At 46.4% G+C, this 24,594-nt stretch overlaps 1 protein-coding gene across 3 annotated transcripts in view; it reads right to left on the bottom strand.

The window, feature by feature from the left end:
* PTPN1 (protein tyrosine phosphatase non-receptor type 1) overlaps positions 1–23,003 on the bottom strand; it is a 69,278-nt gene extending 46,275 nt beyond the window's left edge. The window contains exon 1 of one of the 3 annotated variants that reach the window (XR_009249087.1): positions 22,777–23,003. Coding sequence is in view for 1 of the 3 variants with exons in the window: in XM_058685954.1 (XP_058541937.1) it covers positions 22,777–22,839 (63 nt within the window). In the remaining 2 variants the exon portion in view is untranslated. The remainder of the gene's footprint in view (positions 1–22,776) is intronic. The other 2 variants (XM_058685954.1, XM_058685955.1) reach the window with 2 other exon arrangements.
* Positions 23,004–24,594: the final 1,591 nt, after the last annotated feature.

The following is a 24,594-nucleotide window of genomic DNA, read 5'->3' as shown; positions in this document are numbered from 1 at the left end:
ATTTAATTCCACAACCATTTCTGAACAGCAACTAAGTTCTATAGTTAGCAAGAAGCAAAACTGCATGCAATTAAGGTTGACCTGGGAAAAAATACCGTAAATTGCCAGCATAGAAGCCATAGGTATTGTAAAGCTCAGATCTTAACCTCTTTTGTTTCTCTTTCAACCGTGGCCTCTCTTTCCCTACAGAGGATATCACGGTGTAGTCTGACAGGACAATGTGGCATTTAAAGGAATTTCTCCCTCTCTCTCTTCTTCCACGGGGGGTGTGGAGGGTAACGCTGCGTACGGTTTAACTACGGAAGGTTAAATGTGGGTGCGATACAAGTCCACGAGGCGATGTGGGCCACACACCAGAGTACTTGAGGTACTGAGGACACAAAGATGTGAAGACTCGAGCCCAATGTTCTTAGAGGGCTCACATGCTAGCTAAGAAGAAAATAAATATACATGAGGAACAAGAACATTACTTCATATAAAATGTTGCTAAGTATAAAAAGGAATAGCGTGCTGCAAAAAAACCACTACTTGGCACATCAGAAGCTGATGAGGTTCTTTCTAGTGGCTTTCTTCCTATAACCAAATCCTGAATTTCCCCTACGCAGAGGATTCCTCAGGTGGACCAGGACAAAGAGAGCAAGAAACCAGCTGAAGGCCACTGTGAGAGGCCAGAGACCAGGAAGGCCTGGATGCCTTCAAGGGAAGAGACGAGGAAATGAGGGCAGTTCAGACATACGCATAAGAATGAAGGCGGAGGGGCGCCTGGGGGGCTCAGTCGGCTGAGCGTCCGAGTTTGACTCAGGTCATGATCTCGCGGCTCGTGGGTTCGGGCCCCACATCGGGCTCTGTGCTGACCGCTCGGAGCCTGGAGCCTGCTTCGGACTCTGTCTCCCTCTCTCTCCGCCCCCACCCGCACCCATGCTCTCTCTTTCTCTCAAAAATAAATAAACATTAAAAAAAAAAAAGAAAAAAAAAGAATGAAGGTGGAGTACTGGGCAACCAGCTGGATGTAAGGGCAAGTCAGAGAGCTGGAGATCAGGTTTTGAGTTAGTGTGACTAAGGACAGATACTTGTAAGTATCTACTGATTTTATAATTACCCAATGGATTTCTCAATGCAGAAACAAGAATGCTTAGTGGTTAGAAAAATAACCAAGGTTACAAGACAAGATAAAGCAGTCATTCTATATCGCAAAACATATCCTCAAAAGGCAGGCAAAAGTCTACAGAAACCTATTTAACACAAAAAGAATTTGAAAATGTATAAAATCTTAGGGGTAACCCATGGCTGATATATTTTAAAAGAATGCAGCATATTTGCACAGGTAGAAAAAAGACTTAAGTGCTTGAGTGATTTTCTGGCAAAAATAATTACACATTTTCAGAACTGCCAGTAAATCAGAGAAAAATGTAAAGTCTCATTTGGATAAAACGTGCTAAAAGCAAGATGTGCTATTTAAGAGGACAGCCTCTATGACCAGACAACCTCCTCCCCCTCTTCTCTGCCCGTGATTTAAAAGAAAAATTTTTTTAATCTTTATTTATTTTTGAGACAGAGAAAGAGAGAGAGAGAGAGAGAGAGAGAGAGAGACAGAGAGCACGAGTGGGGGAGGCGCAGAGAGAGAGAGAGAGAGACAGAGCACGAGTGGGGGAGGGGCAGAGAGAGAGAGAGAGAGAGAGACAGACAGACAGACAGACAGACAGAATCTGAAGCAGGCTCCAGGTTCTGAGCTGTCAGCACTGAGCCACCCAGGCACCCCTTTGCCCATGATTATTAAGGGGGAAAAATAATGCCAGAAACTTCCACCACACGACACCAGAACGCACTTGTGACCCGATCTGTAGTTCTGGGGAACAGCCACGTTCCTCCTGCGGCTCCACCTGACCCATCGTCTTAATCACAATGATGCCAGACTGCACCTTTCAGAAATGGTACATCAGGCCTTCCTTTCTGGTGTGCGCGGTGTCCCTGTCTGCTGAGAAGGGAAATGGCAGCCATCAAATCAGGGACAAAATCTGTGTGTGAATAAGCAGGGAATCTCCAGCTCTGGTCTCCACAAGCCCATTTAAAAGTGTGAGCTGTTGGGGTGCCTGGGTGGCTCAGTCAGTTGAGCGACTGACTTCGGCTCGGGTCACGATCTCGCAGTTTGTGAGTTTGAGCCCCGAGTCGGGCTCTGTGCTGACAGCTCGGAGCCTGGAGCCTGCTTCGGATTCTGTGTCTCCCTCTCTCTCTCTCTCTGCTCTCCCCCGCTCACGCTCTGTGTCTCTCTGTCTCAGAAATAAATAAACATTAAAAAAAAAAAAAGTGTGAGCTGTTAAAGGGGGACACTCAGGCTCACCCTCTCCTCCAGCTAACAGCCAACCCACCGGTATCCTGGCAGTGTTTGGTTGAGGACAAAAGCGAGGTACAGGTTGAGTGACTACGGGATGGGGGGTGGGGGAGGATATCTGCAGGAGAGAGCTCTGGAGCAAATGCTTTTCCACAACACTGCCAGGGCCAGGCCCTGCCATTCAGTCCTTCCCTAGGCCCGGCCTGCACACCGCCTTACACTGCCAGTCCCTGCCCCAAAACATCAACTGTCTTTACACCTTAGGAAACACAAATCAAGCCCTAAGAGACCCCGGACAAGGGGCGCCTGGGTGGCCCCATCAGTTAAGCATCTGACCGGGTCACAATCTTGCAGTTTGTGGGTTAAGCCCCACATCGGGCTCTGTGCTGTCAGCGTGGAGCCTGCTTGGGATTCTCTCTCTCCGTCTTCCCTGCTCTCTCTCAAAATAAATAAACTTAAAAAAAAAAAAAAGGAGAGAGAGAGAGAGAGAGAGAGAGAGACCATAGACAAGCCCCACCCAAGGTTTATCCCATCCTGGCAGCAGACAGCTTGGACTCTGAAATACTGCAGTGACAGTTTTAAAGGCCGCAAGTAGGAAGTGCACTGCACAGTGTCCTGTCCTGTCCTGGCAAGGTCTCCTGTGAAAACGAATCAGAAATCAGAAATACAACCGAGGGAGGCAATGTTAATTATAATCTTTATTATTTTTGAGAGAGAGAGAGAGAGAGAGAGAGAGAGAGCAAGCAGGGGAGGGGCAGAGAGAGAGGGAGACATAGAATCGGAAGCAGGCTCCAGGCTCCGAGCTGTCAGCACAGAGCCCGACACGGGGCTCGAACTCACGGACCGCGAGATCGTGACCTGAGCCGAAGTCGGCCGCTTAACCGACTGAGCCACCCAGGCACCCGGCAATGTTAATTATAAAAGCCGTTATTTTCTGCAATGGGATACACAATAGAGGAGAACGAGACTGAAATACATGTAGTTTATGAAGTTTAGTCATCTGGGATTCTATAATTTCTCACAGCAGAAATAACATGTGATAACTCTGCCGCAACATTTAATTTAGAAAACCTCAAAAAGACTATAGATTTCTTTCAAAAGCAGGAGACGGACAGGGGATTCAGTTATAGACCAGAGGCAGAAACCCTGCTCAGAAGCAAAAAAAAAATGGCAACCAAAGCAAAAATGCCTGGGGACCCCAGAGGAAAAAAAGGGGTAAGGAAGAGATTAGGCCTCAACTGCAGCCTAAGTGTGTTCCTCTCAGCTTTCATCTACCCCCCGCAACCTTGAATCCAGTCTGCCTCCAAAGGCCACAGGAGTCCATACTTACATGGAGGTGAGGAGAAAAATCACTCTGAGTGCCAGCGTTGCAAGGGAAAGGATGTATCAATACATACCCATCCCCACCCTCCACGCGTGCATGTGCACACACACGTGCACACACACACACACACACTACCCCCTAGATGGAATCCAGAATGGTTTTTTACTTGTGAAATCACTATTATGTGATTTTAATATTAAGTAGTATGTAATCATTATCATGTACACTAATTCAATGGGGAAATTATCTGTTATATTAATAGGAATATTTCAGATGTACTCCAGATTAAAAAGGTTCCACGGGTGAGCTTGGAACTTACCCACTATTTATAACACTGCCTCTATAGAAAAATATGTTCAAAGTCCCAGACAACCAACTTTCAAACTTCTGAAGCAGACACATTTGTGTATCAGGGCCCGTCTGTACTTTCATGCTTGGTTACCATTTTGAGTCTCTGCCAGCCAGAAACAGCCATCTGAACGTGGTTCCTGCGTACTGACCCAAATAAGACTGAAGGGGACGCTTCGGAGAGGAACACATTTCGAGGCACTCTCGAACACATATGACTGGCAATGGCTTTTCCCTAGGCCCGTCGTCGACTTAAAAAGGACTCTACGGGGATATTAAAAAACCGAAAAACCAAAGTCACAAAATTCTGCCACAAACTGACCCTGTTCTTCTTGACAGACATTGCAGTTGATTTTCCAGCTTTTGATGAACACCCCTCCCAACCTGCTGAAGCATGTGCTTGCTCCTATCAACTTCTTCAACTGGCACTGGCAGATTCTAGATGCACCCTAAATACAGAGGCAGCGAGCAGCGACAGATGGATCAGATGGCAGAAGAGGCAGCTTACTGCTAGCTTGCAGGCAGTCAGACTCACGAGGTACACGGGAGGGAACCCACAGAGCTTGGTTACCATGTCTATAGCCAACACCACAGGCCCTGTATCCTTATAGGGAAGCGGCCTCAAGATCCAACATGTCGGTAATTGCTAGTGGTGGCTGCGGCGGCCATGGGGGGACAGGGTGGCGAGGAGGGGAAGCAAGGAAGGGGGAAAACGAGACAAAGAGGACGACCGTGGGTGGGGACTCAGCAACACACAGCCTGCAACGTGGGGACTGAGGAAGTATGCTCGAACCCAACACAGTGGAACACAAATGCTTACTGCTTCCCACACAATCTTCAACACGTTTTGTGAGACTCCTGCCCACGACCCCGTCTTTAAAGCTATTTCTACTCTGCTCTCAACTGTTCTACCTCTGGCCTTCAACCTTATCTACAGGCATTTTCGTATGTAACAAAAATCACAGTCAATAGGGGTGCCTGGCTGGCTCAGTCCGTAGAGCCACTCTTGTTCTTGGGGTCGTGAGTTCAAGCCCCACGTTGGCTGTAGAGATTACTCTAAAAAAAAAAAAAATCTCAGTAAATGACACTGACGGTTCAGATCTGCTGCTCTAACTGAGATAAGCAGAATGAAGGCAGGCAAGTGCTATAATCTAACAGGAAATCTCCATTCTGTTTAGACTCAGTTACTCTGACAAAAGGCAATCCCGGGGCTCCAGGAAAGTAACACAGTGGACCAGGAAGAACAGGATTCCCTTCTGGTCAGGGTCAGAGATCTGCTCTGTGACCACTGAATCACACTGGGTCTCAGTTCACTGGAAGAACAATCCTTGCCCCAACCCGTTTACCATAATGACCGTGTTTTAAAATAGGTGCTCTGCGGGACACCTGGGTGACTCAGGTCACGATCTTGTGGTTCACAAGTTTGAGTCCTGTGTGGGCCTCTGTGCTGACAGCTCCGAGCCTGGAGCCTGCTTCAGATTCTGTCTCTCCCTCTTGTTCTGCCCCTCCCCTGCTCGCTCGCGCGCTCTCTCTCAAAAATAAATAAACATTTAAAAAAAATTTTAAGTAGCTGCTCTGCAAAAAGTGCTCTGGAAATTACAAAACTAAGTGCTTTTATTCTAAATTTGACTACACTCACATAAAAATTCCAGTTTAAAAGACAAACCTAAAGAAAAATCAAATACAATAAGAAGCCAAACCAACCCTAAATACCCCTGCTTCACCAGACGAGGATGTGTCATTGCGCTCCAAGCTATGAAGCCAAGCTTGCCTAGGCAAGAACAAGACTTTCACATTTATTTTTATTCCCTTCCTCCTCTTCTCCATTCAAATAATACCACTCGTTTCGTAAGATCCAGAAGATGAGGGAAAAGTTGAGATCCATAAATAATAGAATAATCTTCAGGGCTGAACCAAGGATAATATGTTAAGAAAAAGTTTTGAAAACAAAAACAGAGATGTCATTTCAAATGCAAATGCTTCACCTGCCCAGAATTTTTTTTTTTTTTTTTTTTTTTTTTTTGCTATGAACTTTCTGGCAAGATCAACATCTCAGGAAATTCCAAACAAGTGAAACTCTAAAGGCAACTTACTTAGGAAAAAGGATCTAACTTTAGAGACCCAAGCACACAGCCCCCATTCTTGCCTCCTTCTTTACTTTTACAGAGTTGCACCAAACCAACCACAAAATCTTATGCTAACAAGAGCTTTGCTTCCTGCAAGTTGACAACTCTCTGGCTTTTAATAAATGCCTCTATTTCCTGTCAGCATTGGTCAGTCTCAGCTACCAAACCTATGAAATTTGAATGAGGGAGACTTTCATACCACAGCTGTCGCTCATACTTGGCCAGCATGCTGGAACACAGCAAGCTACTAAGCCACAGGGAAAGTGCCCCTCTGGAGTGGCAGGGTCTGTGCACGGCACAGAGGCAGGGCCACCCGAGGAAGACACGGACGGATTACAGAAGAGACTTCGTTCCATTAAGTGTACTGCATATACGTACACACGTATTAGTACGTACGTATGTACACGGGATCAGGCCCAGTGAAATGAAGTCCAAGGACGTACAAGGCACTGTGAGGGGGACACCAGGAATTACACACGGTTGTCACTCACAAGGGGCTTCTAATCTCACTGGGGAAGGGGGGGTATGTCAGACGCAGAAAACTAACATAAAGTGTAGTAGAGAAAACAAAGTAACGCGTGGTTCGTGCGATACTGTAAGCTCGATGTCTCCCTACCAAGCAGTTTCGAATTCATGAACCTTCTAAACAGCATAGCTCATCTATTGGGTCGGGAACTACTTTTGAGTACTTTCTATACATCAGGTGCTAAAATGGGTATGAAAAGATACAAATGACTGAGACAAAAGCAGTCCTGCCCCTCTGAAGACTTGACAGATTACCTGAAAATAGGCAAGCAATAAGCAAGCAGCTACAGAACCATGGATATAGTCACAGTACAATCACCCAAGATGCTATGAAAGGGAAATACAGGGGCCACGGGAAGACCTATGAGAGGTTCCTAACTCGGATCCGGGGAAAGGGGAAGTCAGGGAAAGCATCCAAAAAGAGGATGCCCAAGATGTGACTGAAGGGAAGAAGTAGGATTAGCAAGGGAGAAGGTTCTAGGCAGAAGAAACAGTGTATGCAAAGGCTCTGTGAGAGACAGAGAGCATTACCATTTCAGGAACTAAGGGGGTTCTGAAAGGCACACCAGAGTGCAAGAATGTGTGCGTGCATGCCCCGGGTCAAGGGCCATTACTACTTCCTGACTGAGTAACTGAGACTGCCCCCGGAAGAACAAGAGTCAGATGAAGGGGGGGGGGGGGGGGGGTAGACACGGGACGACCCCCTGAGGAACTTCCCCAGCAGAGGATAAGAGGAGCAGCCCCAGAGGGGGCGCCAGGACTAGCTAGAGACAGAGAAGCTATTAAAAGGAGAGAAAAAGGAAATAAGACAGAGTTATGGAAACAGGGATTAGAGAACATTCCAGAAGCAAACAGGTCAGCCATGTTAAACAGTACTATGATAAGGATGCAAAGACTCCACTGGATTAGCAACAAAGAGGCTAAGAGTGACCTTCTCAAGAATTATTTTAGTGGCCTGGCAGGGTGGGGCCCTAACTTCCCGGAGTAGTAGTGCCTGGAAGGTGAACAATGGACACAGTGACCTATTTATTTCAAACATTTCCACTGGAGAAGGAAACTAAAGAGCAGTGGCTGGAGGGACAGTCCCAGCTGAAGAAAGCCTCAGAATGCTTAGAAGTAACAATAGAGAGGGAGGGCTAAAGTGTGACACTAGACCGTTAGGGCAAGATGCCTTGACCAGGTGAGAGGGGAAGGTGTCAGAAGGTGTGCAGAGCACAGACATGAGGTGGCCTCAGATAGGAACAAAGGCTCCTTGACCTCGTGAGACAAATGAAGTAGACAGGATGGCGGTAAGTCTCAGACCTGATGGCCCGGAGCTGAGAGAGACAGGCCTGAGGCTGACGACGGGATTCCTAGTGGCTCAACCTCTGAGACCAGGTCCGTTTCCCCACACAGATTTTCTTCAGTTAGCACTTAGGAGCCCGGGCACAGGGAGACAAAAGCTGGTCCAGGGCTACAGCTGGTCACGGATGCCAATGGAGAGCAGACAGGCCAAATTGCAGGGACAACTCCAATAATGACAACTATGTAAGAAGGGAAGAGAGGGCTTGGGGCTGGGGAGGAGCACCTGGAAACCAGATGAAGGAGAAAACCCAGAGGCAGAGGGTGTGGAGCACAGGAGGCTGTGACTGCAGAATGGAGGGTCAGAGTGGAGGCTGTGACCCCCAGAGGAGGGTCTGGGTTGGATGATACATCTAAGGGAGAGCAGATCCCGAGGCCCAGGACCTGCCTACAAGAGGAAGGCAGTGACAGGAGAGGGACATGCAGTCCCCACGGATGAGGTAGGGATGTGGGGGGGACTGCCCAAATGAACACTGACATGGCCCAGGGGAGACAGCAGCCTTGGAACGGAAGACATGTTGTGACCCAGGTAAATTAAGGGGAGGAGGGAGGGATGCAGAGGGACCCATTTAAAATACAACTAGCATAATAAAGGCAAGTAATTAAACAATTCCCCAATATGGCCATTTATTGACTAGGAGGAAAAAAGCTTGAAGGACTCCTACGATTAAGACACACACATGGGGCGCCTGGGGGGCTCAGTCGGTTAAGCCTCTGACTTCGGCTCAGGTCATGATCTCACGGTTCGGGAGTTCGAGCCCCGCGACGGGCTCTATGCCGACAGCTCAGAGCCTGGATGGAGCCTGCTTCGGATTCTGTGTCTCCCTCTCTCTCTGCCCCTCCCCAACTTACGCTCTGTCTCTGTCTCTCAAAAGTAAATAAATGTGAAAAAAAAATCCCCCCCCCCCAAAAAATACACACACACAACCCTCCTGCCCCCAAAACTTCCCCTCCAACCCAAGTGTTTTCACGAAAGTTCCTCGGCAAATCTGAAGACAAAGCAAAATCAATGAACCAGGGGTCACATCCAGTGTCCAGACTTCTATATAAAGAATGCCTTTTTATAATTCTTTCTCATTCACATCTTTCTTAAAAATGGTTGCTTCCCTCCCCCTGCCTTTCAATATTTTGGTCACATAATGGCTAGATCTTAGTGATTCTGTTGAGAGGCTTGTGAACTATTCTCTTCACATTCCATACATCTACTTCTGCTCTGTACATTCTACATACATCTACATGATTCCAAAATAAAACAAGAACGAACACACACACACACACACACACACACACACACACACACACTCATCCTGCTCACGGTTAAAGAAAAAATAGCCAAAATGTCTTTTTATTCTACTCTGCCATCTATCGATAAAGGAAATGCTCTTCTTCTTTATCAGTAATTATTTTTTATCAAATCCAGGACTACTTCTGCACGTAATCTTCACAGCTAGAATTACAAGAAGGAAAAGAGGGAAAAGGTTTCACAACCATGATGGTTTGCAGATACTAATTCTGACTGCTTCTATAGAGCGAGAAGGGTGCAGTAAGCGTGTGAATGACAAACAGGCAGCAACCAGTAAATCCCCAGAATTTCTCAACATGATCGTTTTCATGGTTAAATTTAAGCAATCGTAGTCTCACAATTTGTAATCACGTCCAAAATGTTTAAATGCCTAAAACTTAAAGCCTACCACTTAGCCATTTAAAAGGAGGATAATTATCAGCAAGTTTATGTTATTTTATAAGGTACTTGACTTGAAAGAAATCACCCAAAGCCATCTGTGTACCAAAAACTGCTAATCAATAATAGACCACATAATGGGATGAGTGAGCCAACATCATTAAAAATGTCCTTTAAAATTCACAGTGAAGAACTGAGACCTTTATTCTCATAGTATCAGCTGCAAATCAGGGGTCTAACCACGTATTTTCCGTTTATTCTTAGTGAGTCAGGCCCAGACTTAATGCTTCTGAGGAAGCTTTATTATGCCTGTTAAAATATATAATAATTCTGCTCTTTATACAGACTGACGAGGCTCTGCATACACTCTTTACACCAAAGTTACCCATCACTGCAGTGAACGCACTGCATTTACCTGCCCACTAAGCGCAGCACAGAGGCCAGTGCTCTCGGGCTGTAAGCTGATGGCAGGCAAACCCCACCCCACCCCACCCCCACCCCACCCCCACCCCAAGGAAGAGGACGTCACTACATGGTGGCCTGTGGTCAATGGCATGATGTAACCTCCACTATTCCACCCTATTAGAAGGGTTCGGAGGCGATTAGCACAGTCAAGGTAAGAAGTAATGGCACAGGAAACAGAACAGAAGGGAGAGAGGAAATATATGGGGGGGGGGGTGGCACACAAACGCACACGAATTGTGTGTTGGAGATGGAAGGAGGAGGGTTAAAACCGAAGAGGAAGAAAGTTAAACATGTTCCCATGCTTTCAAATGTAGGTAATGTAATACTGAACGGGAAGGAAGGGCAAGAAGGAGTATGCCCGGATTAGGGGTCGGGAGGACATACGGGGCTCACTCCTGCCTGCTCTTGGGATCGCCACTTAGACATTACTTTTATCTTTTATCCTTGCCTGACAGCTCCTCCATCTGTGTTTTCCTGCTCTCAGTCTGGATTGGCTACCTCTTCCTGAGCGTGGCCTGGGCCTGGGTCAGCGAGAGCTCTCATCGCTCCGAACTGGGATTGTCCCCATTCAGCCCCTTTGCTGGCTGGACTATTAAGCTTAAGGGCAAGAACCAACTGTATCTTGGTCAGTGCTTACCCTCACTGTCTAGTGCAGGCCCTGGCACCTAGTAGCTGTTCATGTATTTGTTTAATGACTGAATGAATGGACTCTGCCTGCAAGGAGCTTACAATCTAAGAACAGAAGAGGAAATGGGGGTGGATGAAAAGCTTTATGGAGAAATTGGCCTTCGGGTTACTGATTTTCATTTCACTAATACAGAAAAGTATAAAATGGCTAATGCCATCACGTCACATGATTTAGGAGTGCTGAAACACTGACCTGGTCTTGGGATCTCCTTTTGGGATTCAGCTTTGGGGGGAAAGGTACAAAACTCGGAACGAAGGCCTTGACTGTTTCCGAATGGTAAAGAATCCAAATGGTATACTCTGGTTTCTCTTCAGATCGCATAAATCTTTCGCCTTTTACCAAATGGTAAACAATCCACTGCTTGGTCTAATTCGGCCTCTACAACATACCTCTACGGAGTAAAAAAGATGCTCAAGATGGGTCACAGAGAAAGCATGACGTACAATACAACCTGTCCTTCTGCTGCTGAACAGGGCTAGAGCCCTTAGCAACACACCTTCTTTGTAACCGGTATATTTCTTTTACTTTTATGATGGCTGCCATTTATTTCATCCCTTGGTAGAGAAGCCATCTAATCATGAGTTCAGACACATGATAAACGGTATCATCCCTATCCAAGTCACAAAACGAGTCATTAAAAACACTTCTTCGATTTCTCAATGCAAGCATATTTGGGCAACTCATTCTTTTTATCAAGTCCCATAGGAACCACCCAATTTCCAAGTTGCTCATCAAAAATAGTTCGTGGAAAGAGCTGAACATGGGACGAAAATACACTTACATTCAGTCACCCGAGGTGGAAAAAAGTGGCAGCTCCCAACTTCCTCAAAATAGCAGAAGGGGGCTAAAGATGAAAAGGGAAAGAGGAAGGGCAGGATGAAGCACCTGCTTTAAGATTTGATCCTTAAAAGATTTTAATGTCAAGGGCACTCTCCTGGGCATTTTCCCACGAGTCATCAAACTTTATCTCTGGCTAGCCTTCCTGTGCTTTGATCTGCACCTAATGATAATGTACCAGCTACTCGGCAAGGCTAAACTTTTTAAATCATCTTAATTCTAATACTAATATCAAATGCCAAGAGAAAAAAAAAGCAAACCCAACTTGGACCAGAGGCCGCAAACCCAAGCACCTCCAAGGACTGGGTGGTTCATATAAGGGAGGACAGCGTGACCTGCCGTGGAGCTGCGGTCATCTGAAGGACATACACGTCTGGCCGGTGGGAGTGGTACCCCTCAGCCCAGCAGGCCACGGCCAAGGTAGGCTCAGACAGTGTAGTCTTCAGATTTTTCAGGAGAAGACCAGAAATTCAGATTTGTATGTGACTTCTCCTGATTTAGAAATAATGACAAAAATTTTAACTTTTTTAAGGAAAAAACCACTGTGTGGACCAAGCAAAACAGGGCTGTGGGTAGCTAGTTTGTGACAGGTAGGCAAGAGGACAGAAAACGGAGTAACGGTCTAAATCTACAGACTATCTCTTCTATGTCCTAACAGATCAGGAAGCTTCGCACAATTCCTCGTCTCTCGTGGCAGCCGTGCGCCAGCATGAACATGGCCACAAAGCTGCTGCCAAGCTGGATACGGGACACGGGAGATCCGGCAGAGAAGAACATCAAGGCTCCGACACCTCATTGTCCTCCGCAAACGTTTCCTGCTATTAAAGACCAACTGGTGGCGTGCCACATACGGGACTGCACGTAAAGCACTTTGCACGCTGCCTGGGGCACATAACAGAACCCAGTAAACGTTGGCTATTCACAGGGTTTTATTGTGAATGAGGAGAGAACATGGATCAGACTGTGCGATTCTCCCTTGGATGGGCGATGTTAAGTCCAATTACAAAACCCGATAATCCTTTTTAGACACAAAAAGAATTTCTAAGGAAGCAGTTTCTAAAGAAACGACATTCATCAACGTGGTAAGCAGCAATTTTATAAAATAATCTGATTTACGCTCTCACAGGGCGTTTCCATTACTTTTAAAGACGTAATAGTGGATTTTAAAGTTTTAATTTGAGCAAATATGAAAATTTAAAGATCCATCTCACCATTAGGTAAAGGGGAGCACATAACATATAAAGCTGCCAAACCCGGCAAGAGTAGGACATGAAGCCCCAAGTTTTCCGGAAAAGTTGCCCCATTCTCCTGGCTCCTCATGTGACTGTGCGGTTGTAGAATGCCAGCTCCCGGTCATGCTGTAGGGCCATCCGGTCTAATCACCACATTTTACAGATTCTGAGTGTACCTCTGTCAAGGCCCCACAACAGTCAAAGGCCTACCGAGAACCCAGACCCAGGCGTCTTTTTCCATTACCTCACAAATCCCGGGGGAGATGTATGTTCAGGGCGGTTGGTTAAGGGTGGGCAGCAGGGCAGCTTGGGACCAGAGCTGGGAAACACAACTGTTCTGTGTGAAACCGACCAGCACGGGAGGCAGATCTAAGGCCCAGCCCTTAGGAGCAAAACATCCTATCGACCGCGGGGGCAGGGTGGGGAAGGCTTCCGACAAACAGCCACTCGGAGCCGTGCTTGCCTAGCACATCTCACAGTCCGTCGTGGTCTTCTGAAAATCCTCTGTGGCACATTAACTGTGCCCTTCTGGCCACCGGCTTGAAGCAAGAGCCCCAAGCCTCTACGAAAGAATCTAATTCACTCACTGGAGAAGCAGAGATGTATGTCCCTAAGCAAAGGAATCAATGATTTTAAATAATGTTACTAGGCTTCAAACTGTCCAACTTCCAAAGTCCTGAGAAAATGTTTTGTGAAATGCAGGCCAGTGGAGAATATAGACTGTGTCCTACATTCAAAATGTGTCTTTCTAGAAAGCATGTTTTAATGTCAAAGGATATAAAGCAAGCTGTGAACAGAGACTAAAATTAGCTCAAACCACAAATAACCTAACATACTTATCACTTCCTTATGATCAACCTACAAAAATCAAACACTAGAAGCATTTACAAAACTAGGGGTGTGATGCTAATTTACCCCTTTAACTCCAGCTGTATCCTTTCCTCCTTCTAAAACAGCCCTGACTTGTAAACATGACTAAAAAATGACATTTTATTAATTTGAAGGCAAGTACGAGGGAAACCATTCGAGCTAAGTTTTGCCCTGTAAATAAACCAGCAAGTACCGAGCTGTTCTTAAGTGGTTAGAATGGTAACCACCTCCTCAAACTGAAGATAGGAAATTTTAGATGACGGACCACACCCATCTCCAGCTGCCTTTCACACCGAGAACTAGGGACACACCAGCTCCTACTTCAAACCAAAGCTTGCCTCCATCTCCCAAAACCACTTATTTCCTACTTTCAAAAACAACAGCTTCCAACAAACAAAGTCGGTTGGGAAACACAAAAGTTTCTTGTCATCAAGTAGTGGAACAAGTTGCAAAAGGAAGCGTAGTTGACAAATACACATTCGCAAAAAAAAAAAAAAAAAAGGACTCGGTTACACTTCAGCTTCTTTTACGGTCATCCTCTCTGCACGATGACTATGCTCTGGTAAGTTTTCTGGGGAAAATACAAGCTCACAAAGGATGGAAACAAGTGGTCAAATAAAGGTGAGTACAGGACCTGCCAACCGCCTCTGTCTGAGGCACACTGAATACACTGTCACCCAAAGCCCCAGCAGCATTCTCATTAGCAGGCAGGATGACAAGGGAAAGACCCCGGGCAGACCCGCAGCAGGGACAGATGAAATAAAATACCACTGGTGATGCTGATATTCCCAGGGTATATTGAGAAAAACTGTCAGTAGGATGTGAAGGAGTATTTAATACACTTGGAAACAGTACCATGACGGGTACACAAAGGGCTCATTAAAACCCAGCATCACAGGGACGTGGGTTCTCAAGGAAGGCGTAACACACATGACCAGCTTATCCCTCAGTGTGGCTACATCACCTGGCGTACTAGGAAGAGATTGCTCCAGAAATGTGGCTCGGGGCCTGGAAACCTGACCTCGCACCCCTGTGCTTCACCCCCTCACCCCACCTCCGAGGACATGTCGTGGAGAAGAATAATGGCAAGGCTCCTAACTTTAAGACGCCGTTAAAAGGCAGTTCAAATCAGAGGAAAACCAACGGGAATCGACAACCAAGAAGCACCAAACAAAATCTCCTCCCCTCAAGAAGACCACAAAGTGTCTCCTTAGAGGCACCTTCTCTCCAAGCCACACAAATATCTACGATATTTATGGGTATTTACGACCGAGTGAAGGCATTTCTTTCCTTCACCCTTGCGGAAGCAAACGAAGCCCTCTTTGAACACTGAAGCAGTACAAAATCTAGAAGATAAATATAACTGTGACAAATGTTTAACCATCAAGGGAATTTAAAGCTGATTTACCACATTATGTTAAATGCAGCTTGCCTATTTGCTCTCTTGAGTGAAGTTATATTCAGAAATGATTTCACCCACGGACATTTTTAAGTAACCTCCTGTGCTTAAGAGAACTCCAACTTTTTGGAATAATGACTCGATGTTTGCTTTCCTGTAAGCCATCTACGACAGTGTATCATTTTCTGAGTAATCAGTCCTCATCAGAATAAAAACTAGCTAAGCTGTTTAGTGAAACTTACTGTGGCAATTTTAAAATGAGATTCCTCAAAAGGAAGAGATACACCGGTAAGAGATCCATTAGGTAAGAAAAGCCGGGGGTGGGGGGCCATTTCATGAGAATAACAGCGATCAGGAAGACTTTTTCCTTCTCCAATCACTAACTAATACGTTTCAAAAACACAATTTTGGAAACCTAGTTTTGCTATGCTCATCTCATCTTTGCAAGTGGTGTCGCTTGCCCACAAAAGCCACAAACACAGTCGAGGCTTTTCCTTCTTCATCTGTAAAAGAAAACATGTCTCACCCAGTCTTTGGGAAGAAGCTTCTGCAAGTAAGAGAAGGAGCCCAGGACACAAGCCAACGCGGGCCCGAAGGTTTACTTCAGCAAGTGGTTAACCCTCAATTAGGATCCTGAATTTCCTGGCACAGTACCAGATTAAGAGTAGTAAGGAATACATGTACGTTTCCGGAGAAAATACAGCCCTTAAGTGTCACTTTGCTAACAAGCCATGTGTACTTTGTCAGTGCACATGGCAGCCTGTGGAAGCACCAATTCTACCTAATTACCAAGGACTGTCTGCGAAACCTACTGCCTTGGGTAGAATCATAAGCCTTCAAGAACTACAAACTGAATCATGTCACAGTTTTTTTTTTTAATACCAGAAATCATTTATCAACAGTTACTATTTTGTCTACAGTGTGACTCGTCCGCCTCAATCAATGGATTTGGGGAACTGGACTTTTCCTTGGCTGTTTATTTCGAAGAAAAAAAAAAATCTACCATGTGAAACTGGAAAGGTCCAGTTTTCAGACATTCACAATTTACAAACTGTCAGTAAGACACTCGTGATTATGTCAAGCTGCCTAGTTAAAAGGGCAGCAGCTAGGAAACCATGAAGCCCACTTCTACAAAGAATTATTTCTAAAACGCTGGAGACTTAGGTACTTTCTTCTCCAACATGGCAGCTGTGTAAACTATCATACTATTCAAATGAAGTTTAGACCACATGTAGGTTTCTTTCTAAAATTACATCATAAAGGGCAGCTACTCTTCGCGTACCTAGCTGGGGTTGAATCTTTCGTAAATTCTCAAGAATCAGTTCCTCTATCTCTTACAGGAAAAACCACCCAATTGCTACTTAGAGAAAAACTGCAAGCATATCTCTTGTGTCAGGTCAAATGAACCTTTCTTATTAAAGGTGCTTAATACCTCTTGGGAAAAAAACAAAGACTAAATTCTTCTGAATCTCCAGCTATGCTAACAAAACTCCTATAAATTTTTGGGCCTAACTGTGCTCACCAACACCCACACACCTTACAAAACCGAGTAACCACTGCAGCGTTTACAAGGATTACTTCGGGAACACTAAATTCTCTTTGTGAGTACACTGAAGACTTTTATTACTTGACATGAACTCAGATCAGTTAGGCCAGGATCATTTTTGACAAAGGAACGGACTAAAGAAGAAAGGAAGGAGCCCATTTAGCATACTTAGTGACAGAGCTGGGACCAAACAGAAAGCAAAAGATTAAGCTACTCTCCCGGGCAGAAGGGTGGTCTGATCAAAGACCAAGAATGTTTGCCTTTACCATTTACACTTTGAAAAAAAAAAAAAATCAAAGACTTCATAAGGGATGTTACTTTATGGAGAACCATATTTTATATGCCATAATCAAAAATACTTTACAAACCAACTACATGCACAGCCCTTCTAGAAGGCACATGAGAACAAGTCAACAGGGAGGAGGACAGAGTAATTCAATAAATGTTAGATATTAGCACCTCCAATTTTCCCATTAAGTTTGCCTGAGGGCAAGCGCAAATTCGTTATTAAATGTAAAGTTCCTGCGAAAGAAGCTGGCGGTGTCCGCTCCTCCTAGGTAAGAATTGAAGCCCTTCTTCCAAGCCACCACCACAGGCAGTACTAAATTGCCTCAGGAGGCCGTACCTTAAAACTGGTGATTTTCTCCAAGACTGACCTCTGCTCCTAGTACTAGTGCGGATAATCTAATTGTTTCTATCATTCCTTCCCCACCTAGAATGGGAGCTGGGAAACATGTGTTGTTCAGCTTTATATTTTGCCAGGGCCTGGCAAAGTGCTGCCAACCAATTTAATCCCCACATTTCTTAGGCACTTGGTGCCAGGTACAGACGATGCCAAGATGAGTGAGAGAGGGGAAAAGCTGACCTCAACAGCGTGGACTCCAGAGGACACAGGCCCGGATAGAAAGGAACAGTGGCTTTAGATGAGGCACGTATGAAGCTGTCTGGAAACACACACACACACACACACACACACACACACACACACACACACACACACAGGTGAGAGAGCAAAATCCAAAGCAAGGAGGCACACGTTTGAGCCGGGGAGTGCAAGCCGGACTGTGGGAAAGGCAGCCTGGACAAAGGGAGAAGTCAAGACGCACGAGCGGAAGAGGAGTCTGAAGGATGCTGCACTCCTGGTGTGGATACAATAGAGGGGCCAGGGAGAGGATGGCCGGAACCCGGCTGCCATGCTACGCAGTCTAGACCTTACAGGGGTCAAGAAAGCCCAAGAAGCAGTTATGCAGAGTGACAGGCTGGGGTCTGTCTTAGACACAATTACTCTAGTGATAACTGTGAAGAACATACACGGTCGGGACAGGGGCGGGGAGGAGGTGCAAGGAGACCATGAGGGCACCGTACCAATTCATGACTGGTCTCCCTCATTTCTGCAGTGTGAAACTAGAAACGACAGGAATTATTATAGGCAAAATTTGAGAACTCAGACCACTGGGATGGATAGTAGGAAGGACGCCACGGTGACCAATCCACGCGATGCAGTAGAGGGAATCGAGAACTGTCCCCAGCATTCATGGATATTCAAAACACGCACATCAAATGACTGGTACCAAACTACATTGTCTTGGAAACAACAACCCAGCTAGACTTCCCATTTTCCGGAAGAAGGACCCAGCGAGGCTTCCCATCTTCCAGAACGTGGGCAGCCGGAGGAAGAACACCCAGCCTACTCGTCAGTATTGTTGGTTACAAACTAACAAATTGACAAAGTAACAAAAATGAACAAATAAACATGAACACCGGGGAGGGGAGGACTGCCAGCTCCTGCAAAGATATGCATGGGCTCAGGCAGGCTGACAAAAAAGTACCTGCAATTCAAACCACGGCATAGGACATAAATCGCCAAAAGGATTTAAATTGCAATTTAAAGGTCAGAAAATAGGCCATTCAAAGAGTGGGGGGAAGGGGGGCATGAGAGGGGGGAGAAAAGGCACAATTATTTCAACACTGGATAGTCTGAAAATTTCTTCGAAGACATTTTTAAATGTACCTTTATGATGAAATGCAGTATACACTCAATTACATTATTGAATCCTAGGCATTTTTACAGGTTTGGGGAAGCTGCTCATGTTGAAATGCAAATGCAGTGCCCTCCCTCTCCCCACCCATGAGAGATCACGGCAAATGAAACGGCCGTATTACCGCGATGGCCCAGCTGCCTTTTCAGAGCCTCCTGATACAGTTTACATACTTCCCAAAGTACCAAAGTATACCTATAAACATGCCAGGGATGCCAAAGAAATAATGATCACAAAGCGTCCTCTCCTCCACTCTTTCTACTTGTGCTCCCCGTTAATTTGAGTCCAGACAATGACAAAGGTTTTCACACCATTTCCAAAGTGGTGATCAGACACCTAAATTTAGTTCACTCAAACCAGGGCTACACGAGAACATTTAGATCTGATGGGTCACTCAAGATGACTAGAACTTCCCAATCTCTCCGTGTCACTTCCGTTTGTCTTTTTTTTTTTTAAGTGAGTCATAGCGTATAGATCTTTCTCCTCTACACAAAATACAGTTTTTCTCTGAAGAGAATGGTATTTACATAAAAATTATTGGCAAATTTTAACATTCATCATTTTGGAATTGTAACAACATAAGCTGCATACAGCAGTAGGAATTTTAGTGAACTACTGTTATAACATGGTTTTAACCTAGTCAGGCATTAGATCGCATTTCATAATGAAAGCAGCTATAAAAACAAATGTCAACTGGAAGAGTGGCCCATTTTACAAAGCCTGCCTCTAACATGGAATAAATCTTGACTTCAAGTCACGAGCTACTGTTGCAATCTTCTTTATCTGAAACAATCAAATCATTCACGCCGGAAAATGGTGAACAGAAATGGTGTCAGAGAATCAAAGAACGGGAGAAAAGACACACGGCAAAACACCTGACCCAAACCTTAAACTACACACGGAGGACAGCTTCTTAGCCGTTTTCATTCATTGCAGCCCTCTCCCCTCTCATTCGAGCTCCCAATACCAATCCCTTTTCCCCGTCTGCAGTCTCTCTGCTCTTCCGGCCGGCCAGCCCACCTCAAACTCCGGGCTCCCTAAGTCTTACGCCCACTGTTCAAAACAGACAATCACTTAAATGACAGACAACACGTTTTAAAGCCATCTACATAAGCGATCAAAGCTCATTTTTTATAGATACTAAATGCTTATTGGTACCTGTGCTGTCAGGATTGACAATTAAACACTCATTTCTGCTCAGTTTATCAGGTTGAGCAGCACAGAATCCTTGCCTGAGCATTTGTTCTCTGAGCAGCCACATTCCTCCACATTCAAAAGTCTACTTCGCCCTTTGTTCTTTTCCCAATTGCTTCCAAGTTTTTGCATCTTTTGTTTTAGTTAGGAAAGTATAGTGAGAAACAACCGCACTGCCTCACTTACAAAGTTTTAAGCCAAAATTGCATATTACTTTTCTCATCACAATAGACCAACAAGCAAGCTCAAAATGACTTCGTGTAAGGCTACCCTCATTGTGCCATGCTGTAAAATATTAATTTTTTTACTTCTATTTTCTACCAACAGTAAATACATTTTTCTGAACGCTTGAAAATAATGGCTTTTGGTAAACTGACACAGACTTTGGGAACTTTGCCACTTGAGACTCAAGGTCATTTGTATTCTATGTTTTTAAAAATGCTACAGTTGCCCAATAAAGAGCCGCCTCCAAACTCGAAAAGGAGCGAAGATTCTGATTTCAATTTTAGAAAAGAAAAATATCTGTCTGGTATAAGTGAGAAATCCTATAGCAGACAATTCTCTAAAATAAAAAGAAACCACCTCTGGGGCGCCTGGGTGGCTCACTCGGTTGAGCGTCCGACTTCGGCTCAGGTCATGATCTCACAGTTCGTGAGTTCGAGCCCCGCGTCGGGCTCTGTGCTGACAGCTCGGAGGCTGCAGCCTGCTTCGGATTCTGTGTCTCCCTCTGTCTGCCCCTCCCCCCACTCATGCTCTGTCTCTGTCTGTCTCAAAATAAATAAGAACATTAAAAAAAAATTTTTTTTTTTAAAAAGAAACCACCTCCAGGAATGTGCAATCCACGAAGATGCTGGGAGAATCTCCACACGCTGCCATTTGACTAACTCCTGGTGTTCAAAAGTGGTAGGCTAACATACAAACAGGGAGGGAAATTAACCGAAGACCAACATGCTTCAAGCTGGTGGCACGCATAACACAGTACTGACAATGCTTGGGTGATGGGTTTCCCACTCTGCCCTAAAACAGTAAGAAATAAAAATCAACCAAGAACTTTTTGTAACATAAATCTGTCGTTGCCAACCCAGTTCCACTACAAAAGATTTTCCCCAGCGCTTCCCGGAGGCCACCTTCACTCGTGATGGGCTGTGTCACAATCAACACTGCAAACTAACAATTTTTTCATTGAAAGCCACTTGGGATTCCACTGCATTAAATCTGATGCAGAAAATCTGTCTACACATTCTCAAAGTCACTAGTGGAATTCATTCAATTAACTCAGAGACCAGACAGAATACAAATTTTATATATTGATTCCTCATACTTATATAGATTACAGTGGTTATAAATATTAGTCTATCAGAAGTTAGTATCCATTACAGTCCTAGTAAGAAGAATCCTGTCAAATAAGCTTGATGCAAATCCACATGAAGCCCAGCCTGCCAAAAAAAGGCTTTTGTTAGTCAAGCATACCAAAGCACTGCTTAAAGCTTTTTTCCTTTTTAAGTGGAGCTCAAAATAGATTTTAATGCTACCAGCTGATGGATCTTACAATTTGCCCTTTGAGCCTATAAGCTGAAAGCAGAATAAAGTGCATTCTCCCTTTGCACGAGTAACAAAATCTCTCTATTCTGTCCATCGCTCACTTAAAATGCCAAGTGTGGTTTTGGTGAATCCTCGCAACCCCCGCAATGACATTTAATCGGGAGCACGTATTTTCCTTACAGGATTTAGCTGCTTGCGGAAGCAGGCCCTTTCGTGTTGTCAATGGGGTGCTGCAGAGGCAGGTGAGATCCTACCTTCCTAACTTTCATTTATGGACCGCCCAACCCACAAGGAAAGGAGGACTGGGAAGACTCAGCCATGCCAAAGAGGAGAAGACGTCCGTTGGGGAAAGAAGCGGTTTTAGAGAGGGCAACAACGCTGCCCTTCCCTGCCCGGAAAGGTATTTTATTTTGGCCCAAGAGGAGTGGGTATTGCAGGCCTTCTGGCTGCAAAGCGCTTCAGCCAGACCATCTCAGGGTTTGCCGCTGCTTCTCACTCGGCTCAAAGCTGGTCTGCTCCTCGGACAGATCGCCCCTGATCCCCTCCGAGGTAGCCCACCCACCTTCCGCGCAGCGGCTCTACCCCGGTATGCGGTGTTGTTTCCTTCACAGCACTGGCCGCAACCCGAAATTATTTGCTCGTGTGTCTTACGGCCCTATTCGACTCTAAGCTCCGCGAGAAATAGGGTCTCGTCTGTCTTGTTCTGCAAATACTACTTCCAGGGTCATGCCCGGCATGGAACAGGCACGTCAATGCATGTCCACTAAATGAATGAACGGGAAGGGGGAAGGGGACTGTCATCCGTGGGACCTGACACACACCGAGACTAGGAGAAAGGAAATGCGAAGGAGGGCGGGGGGAGTAACCCTTTCCCCCAGGGAGACAAAGGAAGAGAGCCTGGGGTGGTCCGGTCTGGAAAAGGAAGTCGTGGGGGTGTTCTACCAACCCCAGGGGACAAAGAGTGGCTAAGCAGGGGGGCGGGGTCAGGGTGCGAGGGATTCGCGCTGAGAACCCAGACCGGCGGCTTCCAGGCTTGAGAGGTCAGCCGGGCAGGAGGATATGAGGTGGGTGGGGGGGATCAAAGGGGTTTGTGAGGCCCGGGAGAGACGCAGGCCCACCCGAGGGACAAAGAGAGAGGCGGCCGGCCTCCGTCGCCGTCGGACCGAATCCTCAAGCGGCAGGGCCGAGGCGGAGGGCGAGACCCAGAGGGAGGACGGGGCCCGGGGGTCTGAGGGGAAGGTTCACGCGGCCTAAGCGAGGGGCCTGCCGCGCCCCGGGGCGCTACCCCACCTGGTAAATGGCCGCCCAGCTCCCGGCCTTGTCGATCTGTTCGAACTCCTTTTCCATCTCCATGACGGGCCAGGGCGGCTGCTGCGCCTCCTCTTGGGCCCACTGCACGGTCTGCCGCTCTAGGCCGCGCCGCGCTCTCAGCTCCGAGCCCCGCGGCAAGCCTCGACTCCCGCCGCTACTGCCGTCCTGGTCGCCGCTGCTTCTTCATGTCAACCCGGCAGCCGGAAGTACGCACCGCTCTGCCGCAGGCTCCGCCCCTCGCGTGAGAGAGCCAATCAGCACTCGAAAATCTCGGCAAGCACTTCCGCGGGGCGGAGTCGGGGGGAGGGGCTGGGGAAGTGGCCTCAGCCCCGCGAGATATCCAGCAGCGTGCGCTCCCTCCTTCCCCCCCGCCCCCGCCTCCAGACCTGGGGCTCGGGGCTTGGGCGTGGCGTGCGCCCGTTGCCTAGGCGACCCCGGGAGTCCCGCCCACCGGGCGTGCGTTTGCGAGGCCCCAGTGGAACTTGGGTTCAAGTCTCGACGCGGCCGGTTGAGTCAGAATGCCCTTGAAGTAGTCATGCATCTTTCCTGCAGCGCCAAGGCCCTGGCCTTAGTGCTGCAAGCTGGAGTATGGGCCGAGGGCTGCATGCCTTCCATCTCTAGGCCAGATGTCTGCCCCTTTTTCTGAGGGTACGGGCCTTGTCTGAAACGCAAGATTTCTATTTGAAGTCTCCTAGCCTGGGCGCTACAGAAATGAATGGATTGGGGTCTTGGAATGATTGTCAGTATTTCTCAAAGTAGCAAGGAACTCCTGCTCGAACTGGACTCGGTGGAGCACGAATCCCATAGTACATTCACGCGTTGAATAATGTAGATTTCTGGAACCACCTTAAAAGGATTCAGATACCAGGAATCTGTATTATTCACCAGCAACTCCAGCTACTGTACCTGTGATCCTTGAAGCACATATGAGAAAGACTTCTCAGGTTGCCTTCCCGTGGGTTCTACTTTAAGTCCTCCATTTCTGAGCTTGGCACATTATGTGAAGATGGTGAACTCCATGGGGTCAGAGAACCTGAAGAACCAAATCATCTTTTGTTCGTCCTTCCCATCTCCAGCCTGCCCAGAGAAGCTGCTTGATATCACTGGTTGAATTCTAGCTCCTTCCCCGACTGCTTTGTGGCAGGCACTGTGTGTGGCATTCCAAGTACACATTCTCATTTAATCTCTACAGTAATCCCACAATGTAGGCACTATTATTATTCCCATTTTAGAGACGAGGAAATTGAGGTGCACTGAGGCAAAATCACTTGTCCTTAGCAGCGTTGCACATTGGCGCGGAAGCCAAGGTTCTCACCAACTCTCCAGGGGAGCGTTTGCTTTGGAGCCAGGCTGCCCAGGTCCAAATTCCAGCTCTACTAAATCCTCGCTGTGCAATTTGGAGCAAATTATCTAACCTCTCTGCTTCTGTTACTTCCTTTGTAAAATGAAGATAATAGGGGTGGTGTGAAGACGGAATGACTGTATATAAAACACACGGTATAGGGGCGCCTGGGTAGCTCAGTTGGTTAAGCGGCCGACTTCGGCTCAGGTCATGATCTTGCGGTCCGTGAGTTCGAGCCCAGTGTCAGGCTCTGTGCTGACAGCTCAGAGCCTGGAGCCTGTTTCAGATTCTGTGTCTCCCTCTCTCTGACCCTCCCCTGTTCATGCTCTGTCTCTCCCTGTCTCAAAAATAAATAAAACGTTAAAAAAAAATTTTTAAACACACAGTATATACATTGCTATATATACCGCTTTTAGTATAGTGAGTGGATCAACAAACAGCCCACGTTATTATAT

The sequence above is a fragment of the Neofelis nebulosa genome, chromosome 9 (assembly GCF_028018385.1).
Source record: "Neofelis nebulosa isolate mNeoNeb1 chromosome 9, mNeoNeb1.pri, whole genome shotgun sequence".
Taxonomy (NCBI): Eukaryota; Metazoa; Chordata; class Mammalia; order Carnivora; family Felidae; genus Neofelis; species Neofelis nebulosa.
Note: the sequence above shows the minus strand (reverse complement) of the source record. Positions and strands in the feature narration are given on the sequence as shown.